General features: G+C 37.4%; 1 protein-coding gene across 1 annotated transcript in view; it reads right to left on the minus strand.

Annotated features, from left to right (window-relative positions):
• Positions 1-6,187: 6,187 nt before the first annotated feature.
• Positions 6,188-14,596, minus strand: part of GFPT1 (glutamine--fructose-6-phosphate transaminase 1) — a 60,405-nt gene continuing 51,996 nt past the window's right edge. The window contains exons 16-20 of the mRNA XM_052648438.1: positions 11,071-11,185; positions 9,745-9,872; positions 9,004-9,171; positions 7,468-7,629; positions 6,188-6,314 (exon numbers count right to left, since the gene is read on the minus strand). Of these exons, the coding sequence (XP_052504398.1) occupies positions 6,270-6,314; positions 7,468-7,629; positions 9,004-9,171; positions 9,745-9,872; positions 11,071-11,185 (618 nt within the window). The 3' untranslated portion in view covers positions 6,188-6,269. The remainder of the gene's footprint in view (positions 6,315-7,467; positions 7,630-9,003; positions 9,172-9,744; positions 9,873-11,070; positions 11,186-14,596) is intronic.

Raw genomic sequence — 14,596 nt, forward strand, 5'->3', positions numbered from 1 at the left:
TCCTTGGTTTTTCCACAGCAGCAGTAAAAGTAAATTAAGAATAAAATCAATATTGGATTTACAATTTTATTCAAAGAATGAATACAAAACAAAGAGATAAAATTCAAAGCAAACATACTCAATATTTCAGAACAGTTCTACACACAAAGCAAATAGGGGGAAAAAAACCCCACCAAAAGCCCCCATAAATCACACTAGCTAGATACATTTAAGTCTAACACAGAAAGAAACTTGAATTTAATGCAATTTTGCTTACCTAGAAACAAAGTTTTTATTGTCTCAGACTATTTTCCATCCCAGTGTGGGGCATTCTTTGAAGACAAAGTTTTCTAATGAGTCCATCTCACACTGAACTTGCCACAGTAAAACATCCTTGGCTGTTGCCACACTTGTCCTAATGCCAACAACAGTGTCACCTCATGGGGGCTGTTTGCAGAAACAAACTGTAGAGATGCTGACAGATCCAGGCCTTTGAAGCTTGGCTACGGCATGACAATCTAAAATTAACGGAAACCAACCTTTGGGTCTTACAAATTAGGAATACATTAGCTAAGAACACGTGATCATTTGCCTTTTAGGTACAATGGATCTAGAACTCTCAATGAGTGTTTACTTATATTACAAGCTTTGGGAATTCTAGCCATTTTCCTTCTAAGACCACACAGTATTTATCTCCATTTCAAAACATACAAAGCTGAGTGACAGAGGCAAAAATTAACCCCTAAAGATCCCCGGGGTGTACAACTGCTGTGAGTTCCACAATATAACTTACTTGCATTGTTGGAAATAATGCAATACTCACTATACTACTGCAATTAAAAACATATGAAACTATGCCAATTGCTTTCCTCCTAACAGTAAAAGTTTTTTACTTTTTACAAACATATATAAAGGCAGATTGATAAATGAATGGGAAGGAAATAGTTACAATTTTATCCAGACAGCACTTCTCCAATTGCTTACAAGCTCCACTTTTTATTTCATATTTCAATTACATATCCATGCTCCATATTCAAATATTTTTTGAAATATGGAAAAGGAAATCTGGCTGCATTAACAGCATTCTTTATGAAAAAATACATGTGTGAACTCTGGTGTTTTAGTCAATGAATCATGTTAATACGAAGATCACAAACATGTCTTTTCAACTGTGGGAATAATCTCCTGTATACATACTAACCAAAAAGACAGTAATAAATTTTGTTTGGTCAAATGACCCATAACCTGGCAACTTTTCTTTTATTATTACAAGATTAGTTTTGATCTCTGGGATGCTTGTTAAAGCTAGCCAATTAAGCTTCTACATCATTTTTTGAAAATGAGATAGAACAGTTTAACCATGGATAATGAGAGAAACTTAATAAAGACTTCTTTCACTCATCCAAAAAATTAAAGATTTTATTTTCCTTAAATCCACTCCAACGAAAAGTGGCCTCTTAATTTCTAGGGAAATTATTTCTTGGCCTTTAAAAGTACTCAGTAAATACTTACTGATAGTGAATTGAAGAGGATTTAAAGAAAACTTTTCACTAGAAGTACAGCTGAATTTTATGTAAATAATGTGGCCTGTGGAAAAAATGATTCATGCTGGTGTGGCAGCCCTGAGCTTTGCTGCAGAGCAACACAGAGCAAAAGAGAGATGAGAGATTGGGCTCAATTCTATGGAAAGGCAACACAGCACATCCATTCATTCAAACCACGCTGGGCATAACTCTGTCTCCTGCAAAACACAGCAAGTGCTGTAAGCATTAGGGATAGAGATTTTTAGCTTGCTGTTTATAAAAGGATCCTGTAAAAGGACTCTTTGTTCTGCAATTAACAGACTGCCAGATAGGACAGAAACTTTAGATTTGGAGTATATGCTATTTTACTATTCACCCATCCTAAACACCCTTCTTTTGCAACTATCAACAACTTACAGTTGCTGATCACTGTATACCCTGTAAATGCGCTAGAAACAACAAGTCTAAAAGACTTAAGTATAATATTTACAGAGCATAACATCAGAAAAAGTAGAGCCTTTGTTTTATCTAATGATCCTTTTTAAAGTAACTGGGAAGTTGGAGTGAAGACATGACTTTTGAATATAAATGTAATATTTCTTCTTTTTAAAAGCAACAGTAATGAATAAACTTTTAGCATCAAAAATGTTTACTGACAACTAAACATCGGCTACAATCTTAGTACAATACAATCTTTAACACAACGACAAACATGTATACACTTCAAATATTGGCAAACTGCTTAAAAATGTAATTCGCAGCAAGATTTGGGTAACTTATTCACAGTTCGGAAATACAGTCATTAGACTGAGAAGACATGAGGAAGAAATGACTAAGTGGCTCAGTAAACTAAACATTCATCTTAAAGAACAGAAAACTGAAAAAAAGCCAGGATGATTCTAAAATTTCCAGCTCAAAAGAAATATAACTTAAACGAATATGAAAAGTTTTATTTAAGCAAAAAAAAAAAAATTTCTACTGCAGAACAGTTTTAAAAGGCTAACAGAATCATTTCTATGTTCATTCTGAAAATTAGTATAGTAAGAAAGGTAATTTGAGATTTCTTAAAAAGTTCTCATGAGCCATTATTTATCATATTTTCCATAACATTGATATCAAGTTATTACAGACTCACAAGTTAATATGGCATAACTTGACAGTTTTTCTAGTTAACTATGATTTTTATTTTAACCGTGGATACTAGCAGTTCAAAGCTAGTACTATCCATCCTATTAGTTATCATCACAGATCTAAAGAGAGTTAAATTCATCAAGCTAGAGAAACACTGACATATTAACAATCTTTAAATATTGTGGGAAAAAATGATTTAATTGTTACAATTTTTAACTTGAGGCTCTAACACAAGAAAACAAAGTAATCTGAAATACATTTTCACAGGTAAAACACTACCTGGTATTCTGATATAAAAAATCTATTAAATATGTGGATATAACACTTCTTTTTTCTATTTTTACCATTCCCTTTAATTTCTTTGGCCTTCATTAATTCAATGTGAGCTGTGAATTCTTTTTAAATAAACATTTTCAATGACATTGTTCTCTTTAGAAAAATCACTTAAGCTATAGCGTATAATAATTAACCTTGTCCTTCCCTTTTACTGCTGTAGTATACAGCCTAGTTAAAAAGAGAGGGAGAGACAAAGGAAACTGACCCCAAAGGACTTCTTAAAATATGTTTGCTAAAGTCAACATTTCAGATAGTTTTCCCTCTTTCAAGAGTTACTAGAAATATGTCAAAGGAATATAATCAAGACGCTAAAGGGGTTCCTTTCCTCTCATCCTCATAATTAACTCAGGTCAAGAGATCTGAATTCAAAAGGTTAAGACAGTATCATCTCAGAAATATCTTTCTAAGAACCTTAAAGAAAATCTTTACTAGCTCTCTAACCAACAGTCTCACCTACATGTCACCTGTGTCAGTTCCCTTTTAGTTGTGATGCTTATTTTCACCTTGTATCTAACAACTGCTGTTCCTTACAGTACTACAGACACATGGATTTACAGCCTGTGATAACAGTTAACTCTGCAAAATGCACTTCACCTCTGAGAAACATGATATACACCAAAACCTGAACCATCATTTAAATGAACAAATTCACTCCCAACATTTAAAAGCTCAGCTCCATTTTTCCACTCTCTCACCCTGCACCTTCCAATGATCTAGTCTCCAGGAGCGGTCAGTACACTGGGAGACAAGTGGACTTTAAACAGGACATGTTTTTCAGTTTCTGGCACAGTGACTTTCACATAATATGCTGTTGACAGAGTTATAACAAGCCAAAAACAGTTAACATTAACTTTCCTCCAACTATTTATTCCCATAGCACAGGTGATTTAAAAAGACAGAAAAGTTGACTGATGCCAAAGAAACAATCATTTACTGGGCCATGTGTTAGATGCTAACATGACCCTTGGCCTAAAAAGGATTCATGACCTGGGTAAAGAGTACTAAGTTATACACAAGTGAATTTAAATTTTAAATGTACTATAAGAAAGAATTTCTTATATGAAGGACTCCTTCTGTAGAGTATCTTTCTCAAAAAATGATTTTCTTATACTTATTACATTGGTTTTATCTGAGCATCCACACTTAAAAGCAGTTTGCCTCATTACAGTATTTTGTGTTCATAATTCATAAAAGCATCTAAAAATCACTATATTAAACAGTGTAGGGAGCAAGAAAAAGGGGTAGGGAAGAAAAACGATGTTTATTTGGAAAATACCACTTCTTTTTTCTTACTATTGGTTTTTGAGATTTGATTTAGAACTTATCCTAGCTTGAAGTGTATCTGTGTGTGTGTGTCTGAGAGTGAGAGAAAGACACACACACACACACACACACACACACACACACACACACACACAGAGGGAGAAGAAACAGACTGAAACTAATGACTGACTTCACATATCAGTTTCACTTAGAAAGCTAATCTGAACTTCAGAAATGCTACAAATCCATACAAATCATGTGCATAAAAATGCTGAAATAACATAGTTAAGGATGACACTACACACATACTAAAACTAGCAGCCCTACACAAAATAATATTACAAACAATTGAAATAGATAAATGTATACCTGCAGCAGCTATATAATGACATGAATAGTAATCCTATTTTAAAAACAGGTCTGTAGTCTCAATCTAACAGTCTTTCTGAATTACCTCAAAATATGCCAATTCTTTCTCTAACGCTAACACAAGGCAGAATTCTATGCTTCTCATACAACAGCTACCAGAAGTTCAAACACAGAAAATGGAAAAGGCTCAGCTAACTTTATTAGGCTAAATATCTTACCTTCGCAATTTAAAAATGAAAACTTTTGAAGGAAAAGGACTTAACCAAAACATAAACACACTGCCCTGTAATGCCCAAGATGTTGCTAGAAAGCTCCATGAAGAAATTATTATTCACAACTTTTTGGGTGTCAAACTAGTGTTCTACTCTAAATTTTTTAATCTAAGTTGTTAAGTTTCCATTTCTGACACTAGCCAGCTGAAGGCACCTCAATATCACTTTTATACTTATATTTTCTTCATTCCTAAGTATATTTCAGGGGTAAAGCACAGAATATTCAGAAAGAAAAATACCTAAAAAGTAATAATAAAAATTTTATATAATCCTTCACTAATATCAGTGTAAAGCAGATAGCTTTTTCTAATTTTAGCCCATCATATACGTTTAGCCAAATTTTAGTCAAAAGACTTGCAAATCTTCCAAACAACTGCACGGAGTTTCCAAATGGGCATGAAGGTACTAGGGTTTGATTCAACAAAGCAGTAAAGGGAAGTTAAAATTAACTGTAAGGAATTCTCTGGGACAAAACTGAAGAGAATTCTGAACATCAGTATTGATTTGACATTTGATAGCAACTCTCTGTGGTGATTTCAAAGAACAAGACAGAATGTCCTTCAGCAGTAATTTTTTAAAAGAAACTACAGATAACAAGGAAACCAAAACCACTTTTAAGAGATTAAAAAAAAAAACAAGAAGTAGGATATCCAACTTATCTGTATCCCATCTTCAAATTTAAAATTGTATTGTCAGCTGTTCAAAGCAGCTCAGATTTAAAGTCTGGGCTATGAAATTGCACAAGCATTCTCTGTTAAGGGCTGGATAAAACCAATGCACTACTATACTTCTTAGCTTCCTAAGAAACCTTGATCTACAGATAACAGGCAATAAATCCAAGAGACTAAGAAAATAGAAATCCCATGAAGAAGTTTTCAGTTTTTAAGTTTCATAGACTGATTTAAAAACAAAACAATAAATTTCAAAATAATCACGGCATTTTCTCTTTATAACTTAGCAAAACCTTAATGAAATATCCAAGTACACTGTCACTGGCATTAAATATTCCAATTAAACACACTTTCCAATTAAACACACTTTCATTGGCCTGAATGAAATATGAATGTATGCTGAAACAAATGCCAATTATTTTAATAACATACAATCCTTTCAGTTTGAAGTGGAGGGTCCCAAAATCCAACATTCAGCATCCTTCAAAGAAAATGAGAGCTAAATCTGATACCAATACCAACATAGATTCCACTATTCAAACTCCCCCACAAATCAATGGAAAAATATGAGGTAATTTCACAAAAATCACAAATTGAATGGAATAATTATAACTGATATATAAATAAGGATTTACTAAAAAAGGCTTAAAGGGGTGATATCTTAAATCAAGTTTTAAATACAAAAGGTGTCTTGTGTTGCTTAATCGCCCAGTTTCAGATGCTCCTTATTCTACGGTTACAGATTTGGCAAGATTCCGAGGGAAATCAACCTGCAAAATAAAGGAGTAAGATTTGAGAGATGATACTAACTGGGGTGGCGGTTGCTATCCGCAAATTATTTTTGCTTATACAAACATAAAAACAGGAACTGTCCTGGTGGTCCAGGGGCTAAGACTCTGCACTCCCAATGTAGGGGGCCTGGGTTCGATCCCTGCTCGGGGAACTAGATCCTGCAAGCCAACTGAGAGTTCACATGCTGCAACTAAAGATCCTGCATGCCACAACTAAGAGCTGGTACAGCCAAATAAAGAACCAAAGAAACCCCCTAAAAATAGAAAACGGCTTGTTCCTTAACCGTCTTTACTGGAGACTACAAAGAATTCGATTAGAAATATAGTGATATAATGCATCTTAAAACAACCCGAAATCAATTCAGAACAAGAATTCCAAAGCAGCCAGTTCAGCACATGGAAAACTCCTGTGGTCCTCTATAAGCTGGCATCCCTCTCCCGGGACACCAGAAATGTGTAAGAGTGGGATGTTTTTGTTTGTTTTTCAGCATTCACTGTCTGTGTATTTTTTTATACAAACTACAACAGAAGGATACATTTTAGTAAATTTTTAGCTGTATATGACTTTGGAATAGATTCTTTAGATTAACCAAAAGTTGAGCAGAAGGAGCCTTTTTGACTTGAATCTATATTAAAATTTTTTAAACACAGATTAATCCATTTCTCTGCCCTCAGAAAATGTGGAACGGTAAGTACAATTGAACCCTCAAGATTAAAGCTCAGAGGCAGTGATGCAGTCCTCCTAATAGAAAAATAATAGTGACTGCCACAGAGACGGTTAAGAGTAGAATGTTTTGATTGTCACTGTAGTTGTCACAATGAATGAGGGACCAGGAATGCTGAGAGTCCTTCAATGTGTGAGGAAGTCCCAAAGAATTTCCAATAGCTACCCCACTGAGAAACACAGAAAGAAAACAGGTGGAGAGTCCCCAAGGAGGTAATCTCCACTGATGGAGCTAATGTCGAAGATTCTTTCAGGTTCGATGGGTGTGAAAATGTCAGGATGCAACCGACAAAACTGGGCCATGGAACTACAACAGGTGACAGATGTCTGTATGATGGAATTATCAAATCCTATTGCTAAAAACTTGGAAGGAAACTATCTAAATTTCCACAGTGGTCCAACACTTACATCATAACCTCTCAGGACAGCCAGGTGGAAGGCCAGCAGCTGTAAGGGGATCACGCTGAGAATGCCCTGCAGGCAGTCCACTGAGTGGGGCACCTTGATTGTTCTTTTTGTGTTCTTAATGGTCTCAGTGTCTTCCTTGTCACAGATCACCACGGGCCGTCCCTGGGAAAGAGATCACATGCACGATCACTGGTTAAGCAAAGGCAGGGCTGTAACACGTGAACATGCACATTTTGCACTGCACAATTCAATGTGGCCTCACTGACGTCAGTTCAGTCGCTCAGTCGTGTCTGACTCTTTGCGACCCCATGGACTGCAGCAGGCCAGGCCTCTCTGTCCATCATCAACTCCCAGAGTTTACTCAGACTCATGTCCATTGAGTCAGTGACACCATCCAACCATCTCATCCTCTGTCGTCCCCCTCTCCTCCCGCCTTCAATCTTTCCCAGCATCAGGGTCTTTTCAAATGAGTCAGTTCTTCACACCAGGTGGCCAAAGTATTGGAGTTTCAGCTTCAACATCAGTCCTTCCAATGAATATTCAGGACAGATTTCCTTTAGATGGACTGGTTGGATCTCCTTGCAGTCCAAGGGACTCTAAAGAGACTTCTCCAAAACCACAGTTCAAAAGCATCAATGCTTCAGCACTGAAGATTTCTTTATAGTCCGATTTTCAAATCCATAAATGACTACTGCAAAAACCATAGCCTTGACTAGATGGACCTTTGTTGGCAAAGTAATGCCTCTCCTTTTTAATATGCTGTCTAGGTTGGTCATAACTTTTCTTCCAAGGAGCAAGCATCTTTTAATTTCATGGCTGCAGTCACCATCTGCAGTGATTTTGGAACCCCTCAAAAATAGTCCGTCACTGTTTCCCCATCTATCTGCCATGAAGTGATGGGACTGGATGCCATGATCTTAGTTTTCTGAATGTTGAGCTTTAGGCCAACTTTTTCACTTTCCTCTTTCACTTTCATCAAGAGGCTCTTTAGTTCTTCTTCACTTTCTGCCATAAGGGTAGTGTCATCTGCATATCTGAAGTTATTGACATTTCTCCCGGCAATCTTGATTCCAGCTTGTGCTTCATCCAGCCCAGCATTTCTCATGATGTACTCTGCATATAAGTTAAATAAGCAGGGTGACAATGTACAGCCTTGACGTACTCCTTTCCCGATTTGGAACCAGTCTGTTGTTCCACGTCCAGTTCTAACTGTTGCTTCCTGACCTGCATACAGATTTCTCAAGATGCAGGTCAGGTGGTCTGGTATTCCCATCTCTTTAAGAATTTTCCACACTGGTATAGGAAAACTCACAATCCCATGTGGTAAGTCTCATGCATAAGTCAAGGAAATAGAAGCTCTGTGGCAGTGGTTCCCAATCTTTTTGGCACCATGGACTAGTTTTGTGGAAGACAATTTTTCCACAGACCTGGGTGGGTGGGGGGAGGGATGGGATGATTTCAGGATGATTCTAATAATTATGCAACCAAGATCCCTTGCATGTGCAGCCTGTGTCCTCACAGTAACCCCTGACTTACCTGCCTAGCAACCACTTGCTGTAGAGCATTCTGACACTTGGCATAGGTGTGATCTCTCATGATGATCATGATGACAGGCATCAACTTATCCACCAAAGCCAGAGGGCCATGTTTCAACTCACCAGCAAGGATACCTTCAGAGTGCATGTAAGTGATTTCTTTGATTTTCTAAGAGGAAAGAACTAGATTAGTCTTCAGTCTGTTTTTCAAAAACCCATTCTTAAATAAATATTACACAAGATATCTGCTGTTGGAAATCCCTGTCTTATTTTTCAGACAGTATTAAAGGATCTGTGACGTACAAATAGAACTAATATGTTTACTGATCATTATTTCTATAATGTCAACAAGTAACTGGGAGTTTTAGAACTCCAAAAGGACTTTTTGAAGATTTTAGACTATCACGAGTGTACTCATGTTTCTTTGTAACAGTTTTCCTAATTGTTTCATATTTCACCTCAAATCTCACACCTAGAGAATATATTATTTTTTTATTCACATGTGGACAAAACATTAACCCAAGTTACTTTCTAAACCCAAGTTCTCATGCTGAAGTGTACTTCCTTGATTTTCAATTTCTGAATTAAGTATTCTGTTATACTTTCTCAAGGTAAACCAATCAGAATGCGTAAATATAAAGGCACTTTTGTAAAAGTTCCACCTATTTCATTCAATCTGAAAATATGACTATCTGCCAGGTTTATGAGTCAACAGACTACAACTGGAAATGAGAAGACTTACCAGGGCCCCTTCCAGACAAGTAGCATAATGATAGCCACGGCCCATTATCAAGACTGACTTCTGGTGATAAAGTTCTGTTGCCAGTTTCTGAATTTCATCATCCATGCTCAAAACTTCCTTAATCAAATCTGTTAAGAAGTAATGTTAGCAAAATCTATGAAAAAAGGACAATATACCAAACAATATAATACTAACATATGGTCAGTTCAGTCGTTCAGTCGTGTCCGACTTTGCGACCCCATGAATTGCAGCATGCCAGGCCTCCCTGTCCATCACCAACTCCCAAAGTTCACCCAGACTCACGTCCATCAAGTTGGTGATGCCATCCAACATCTCATCCTCTGTCATCCCCTTCTCCTACTGCCCCCAATCCCTCCCAGCATCAGAGTCTTTTCCAATGACAACTTTTTGCATGAGGTGCCGAAAGTACTGGAGTTTCAGCTTTAGCATCATTCCTTCCAAAGAACACCCAGGGCTGATCTCCTTTAGAATGGACTGCTTGGATCTCCTTGCAGTCCAAGGGACTCTCAAGAGTCTTCTCCAACACCACACTTCAGAAGCATCAATTCTTTGGCACTCAGCTTTCTTCACAGTCCAACTTTCACATCCATACATGACCACAGGAAAAACCACAGCCTTGACTAGACGGACCTTTGTTGGCAAAGTAATGTCTCTGCTTTTCAATATGCTATCTAGGTTGGTCATAACTTTTCTTCCAAGGAGTAAGCGTCTTTTAATTTCATAGCTGCAGTCACCATCTGCAGTGATTTTGGAGCCCCCAAAAATAAAGTCTGACACTGTTTCCATTGTTTCCCCATCTATTTCCTATGAAGTGATGGAACCAGATGCCATAATCTAAGTTTTCTGAATGTTGAGCTTTAAGCCAACATTTTCACTCTCCTCTTTCACTTTCATCAAGAGGCTTTTTAGTTCCTCTTCATGCATTGGAGAAGGAAATGGCAACCCACTCCAGTGTTCTTGCCTGGAGAATCCCAGGGACAGGGGAGCCTGGTGGAGAGCTGTCTATGGGGTCGCACAGAGTCGGACACAACTGAAGCAACTTAGCAGCAGCAGCAGCAGCATATCTGAGGTTATTGATATTTCTCCCAGCAATCTTGATTCTACCTTGTGCTTCTTCCAGCCCATATGGATAACAACCGATAAAACATCAATGTTTCTAATCTTCTGTGCTATCAGTGCGGGGTTTTTAAATGAACAGGTACAAAAAGTAAAGAGATACTACTAACTAAATAGGTACAAGCCATAGCTTCACCCATCCCCCACTCCCTCAGACAATAACTACTGTGTGTGTAAGGGTCTTCATACCGGGCAGCCGCTTCAATCCAAGCATGATCTCTTTGCGTCTCTCCTGCATGGAGATCCTGTCATCACACATCATAAGAGCAAACATCACAAGAGATACAAACTGGCTGGTGTATGCCTGAAAGAGCACAAGAATGCACAGAATTAGCTGCACTGCATTTTAAGAACTTGGAACTTTTAACTTAAAAAAAAAGATGAAAATAAACAAAAAATTTCCACCGAGGTTACAGAATTGTGAATATCTTAAAGACCTGCAATTACACTGCCCAGACCATCTCCATTCCTGTTAGCTGTGCATGAATATGAGATATGCCTATTTTACCACATTCCTTGCAATGTGGAGAATTATCCTTTCAACAAACTTTTACCAGACAGCTGGACAACAGACTCTCACTACGTCATCATACAGCCCTTGAATTCAAAAAATATTATTTTTCATGTTTTTCAGTCATTTTGTTTTATCTATTGAAAATTAATTTCATTATTCTTCACTTGCTTTTATTTTTTGACTTGGGTTTGTTTTCTTTTCAGTTGGTCTTGAAAGATCTCTCTTGTTAAATTTCAAATACATTTTCCCAGTTTAGGTTAAACTTTTACAATAGTGTTTATTGACACAAAAGCTTTAATTTTTTAACTTTAGGTCATACTTTCTAGCATAAACAGTCCTTCTACCCTAACATTGGTTAAGTATTATTAAATATTCTTAATTCTGTTGGTTCCATTGTCCCTTTCTGCTTTTTTCCCTAGACACTTCCTGTAGCCTAAGTTCTCTGATATACTAGAGCTATGTCACAGAATACAGATCCTGCCTCACATTTTTAGTTTATTTACAAAACAATCATCCCATCCAGAAACATGGTTTCTATCAATTTGTTAGGAATTTAAAAGTCTAGAAAGTTATATGTTGTAACTCCACCCATGGCAAAGGTCATGAGGAAGGAGGCTTGGCATACGCAAAGGCGTGATCAAGCCTCAGGAAACCCCCTGTTCCCGAGCATCTAACCCCAAAACCAGAGTCTGTTTTATGCTCTCACCTACACCTCTGACTTTACGGGGGGCTCTCCCCCATAACCGTCTCTCTCGGAGAAGGAGTAAACGTGCAGCTCCAAGGCAATAAAAATTCCTGGGCGTGACAAGAGTGTTTCAGCTTACGGACTCCTCTGAAGGTTATCTAGCCCACCTGTATAGGTTCGTCCGGCCACATGTGATTGTTTACAGCCTCCCAATCTGAGAGGCACGAGATGTTTTAGACTTACTAAAGGCAAATTCTTTTGGGGAGTTAGAAATTATTAGTATAGTGGGTTGGTTAGGAATTATATTGGTGAAGGGTTTTTCATTTGTTGTGTCAATAATTGCTGCTAATTCCCTGCTCTGGGTGGGACAAGGATGTTTCAGGTCAAACCTCTCTGCTGACAGACTAGCTTGTGTGACAGGATTATCCATACTCCTGCCACTACGCACATGATTGTTTACTACCTCTCAACCATAAACAGCACAGAGAGTTTTGGAGTATTTTGAGAGTCTTAATTAGCACAGGGCTTTTTCTTCTTGTTGAGTCAATGATTGCCGCCAGGCCTCCATATCCTTAGGCACCTGGGAATATATTAATCAATGTATTTGGAATATAGAAAAGGAAATATGGTAGTTTTTGATGTTAGCAATACTAGAGTTTTTGAGTTAATGGATTTTCTCTTTTGTAATAGATCACTGTGCTTTGTTATAAATCGCTGTGTCCTTGTTATGTAAAAATGTAACTTTATCACTATCTTAAGACTAAACAGATCTTAAGGGGAGCATTGGTGAAAGGATTTTCATTTGTTGGGCTGATGTCTGCTGCTAAATCTCCATGTTCCCTACCCTTATAATGAATATAACTAGCATACAGGAAGAAGTAAGTATTAACCTTTAAGCATATAGGAGAAATAAGTATTAACCTTTAAGATTAATCATGTTAACCTTGGGTTAAATAAATTCCTTTCTTGATTGTAACTCACTACACCCTCACCCTATAGGAATGTAACTTTATTTGGAGGGTGGTGCCTGGTTTAAGAAAAAACACCTTTGGAAGAAATAAGTTTTTTGGTTATCAGAAAGAAAGGATCATAAAATCCCTAAGACCTTTTTATGTGAGGCACCTGATTTTGATAAAGGTCAGGACTGCTGACCCCCCCGTGACTCTGTATTCATCCCTATGTGTAACAAAAGGTATATAAGCAAACCCAAAAATAAAGAAATCGGATCAGTTTCCGGAAAGACTGATTCCCCCATGTCGCTTCCTTCTTGCTCCTGTTTCTCTGGCTGAATTCCCATCTGGATTCAGCCTCCTTTTCTCCACTACACTATCTCCTACTACACTATCCGTTTCTAATCTCTCTCTATATCTGTAATTAAATATGTATTTTTCCAAAGATGCCGACGCCGTCCCCACCTTCGAATTCCCTGGATCCACCGGGGCTGGACCCCGGCAATGTCTGACTTTTGCAACCCTGGGGACTGTAGCCCACACCAAAGCTTCTCTGTCCATGGGATTACCCAGGCAAGAATACTGGAGTGGGTTGCCATTTCCTACTCCAGGGGATCTTCCCGACCCAAGGATCAAACTCGCATCTCCTGCACTGGCAGGTGGATTCTTCACCACTGAGCCACAGCAAAGCCCATTAAAAAAAAAAAAAGTTATATAGTTTTCATCTGTTTGACAAATATTTATGAATATCTTACACATTTCTTGGTAGAGTTATTTTTAAGTATTTTTATAGCTTCCCTGATGACTCAGATGGTAAAGAATCTGCATGCAACGCAGGAAACCCGGCTTTGATCCCTGGGTTGGAAAGAGCCCCTGGAGAAGGAAATGGCAACCCACTCCAGTACTCTTGCCTGGAGAATCCCATGGACAGAGGAACCTAGCAGGCAACAGTCCATGGGGTCACAAAGAGTCAGACATGACTGAGTGACTAACACATAGTTATTAAAAAATAGAACCTCTTCTCCAAACACACACACCCATACATTTCTAAATAGCCACTGTCAGCTTACAGAAAAAAGATTTCTGTATATTTTAAAACTTATTTTTATTGAAGTAATACTTAATGTATCATCTTACATAAGCTACAGGAGTACAAAATAGTGATTCATAATTTTTCAAGATTATACTTGATTTACAGTTATTATAAAATACTGGATATAGTTCCTATATTATGCTTTGTAGCATATTTTACACATAATAGCTTGCACCTTTTCATCCTCTACCTCTATATTGCTCCTCTCCTCTTCCCTGTTCCCACTAGTAACTACTAGATCTCTAAATCTGTCACTCTGCTTCATTTTTTTTATACTCACTAGTTTGCTGTATTTTTTAGATTCCACATATAGGTGACACAATATAGTATTTATCTTTTATTTATTTCATTTAGCATATTATCCTCCAAGTCCACTCATGTTACTGCAAATGGCAAAATTTCATTCGTTTTTAATGATTGAGAAGTATCCCACTGTGTGTGTAGGTGTATGTGTGTATATGTGTGTGTGTACA

This window comes from Budorcas taxicolor, chromosome 11 (assembly GCF_023091745.1).
Source record: "Budorcas taxicolor isolate Tak-1 chromosome 11, Takin1.1, whole genome shotgun sequence".
Classification (NCBI taxonomy): domain Eukaryota; kingdom Metazoa; phylum Chordata; class Mammalia; order Artiodactyla; family Bovidae; genus Budorcas; species Budorcas taxicolor.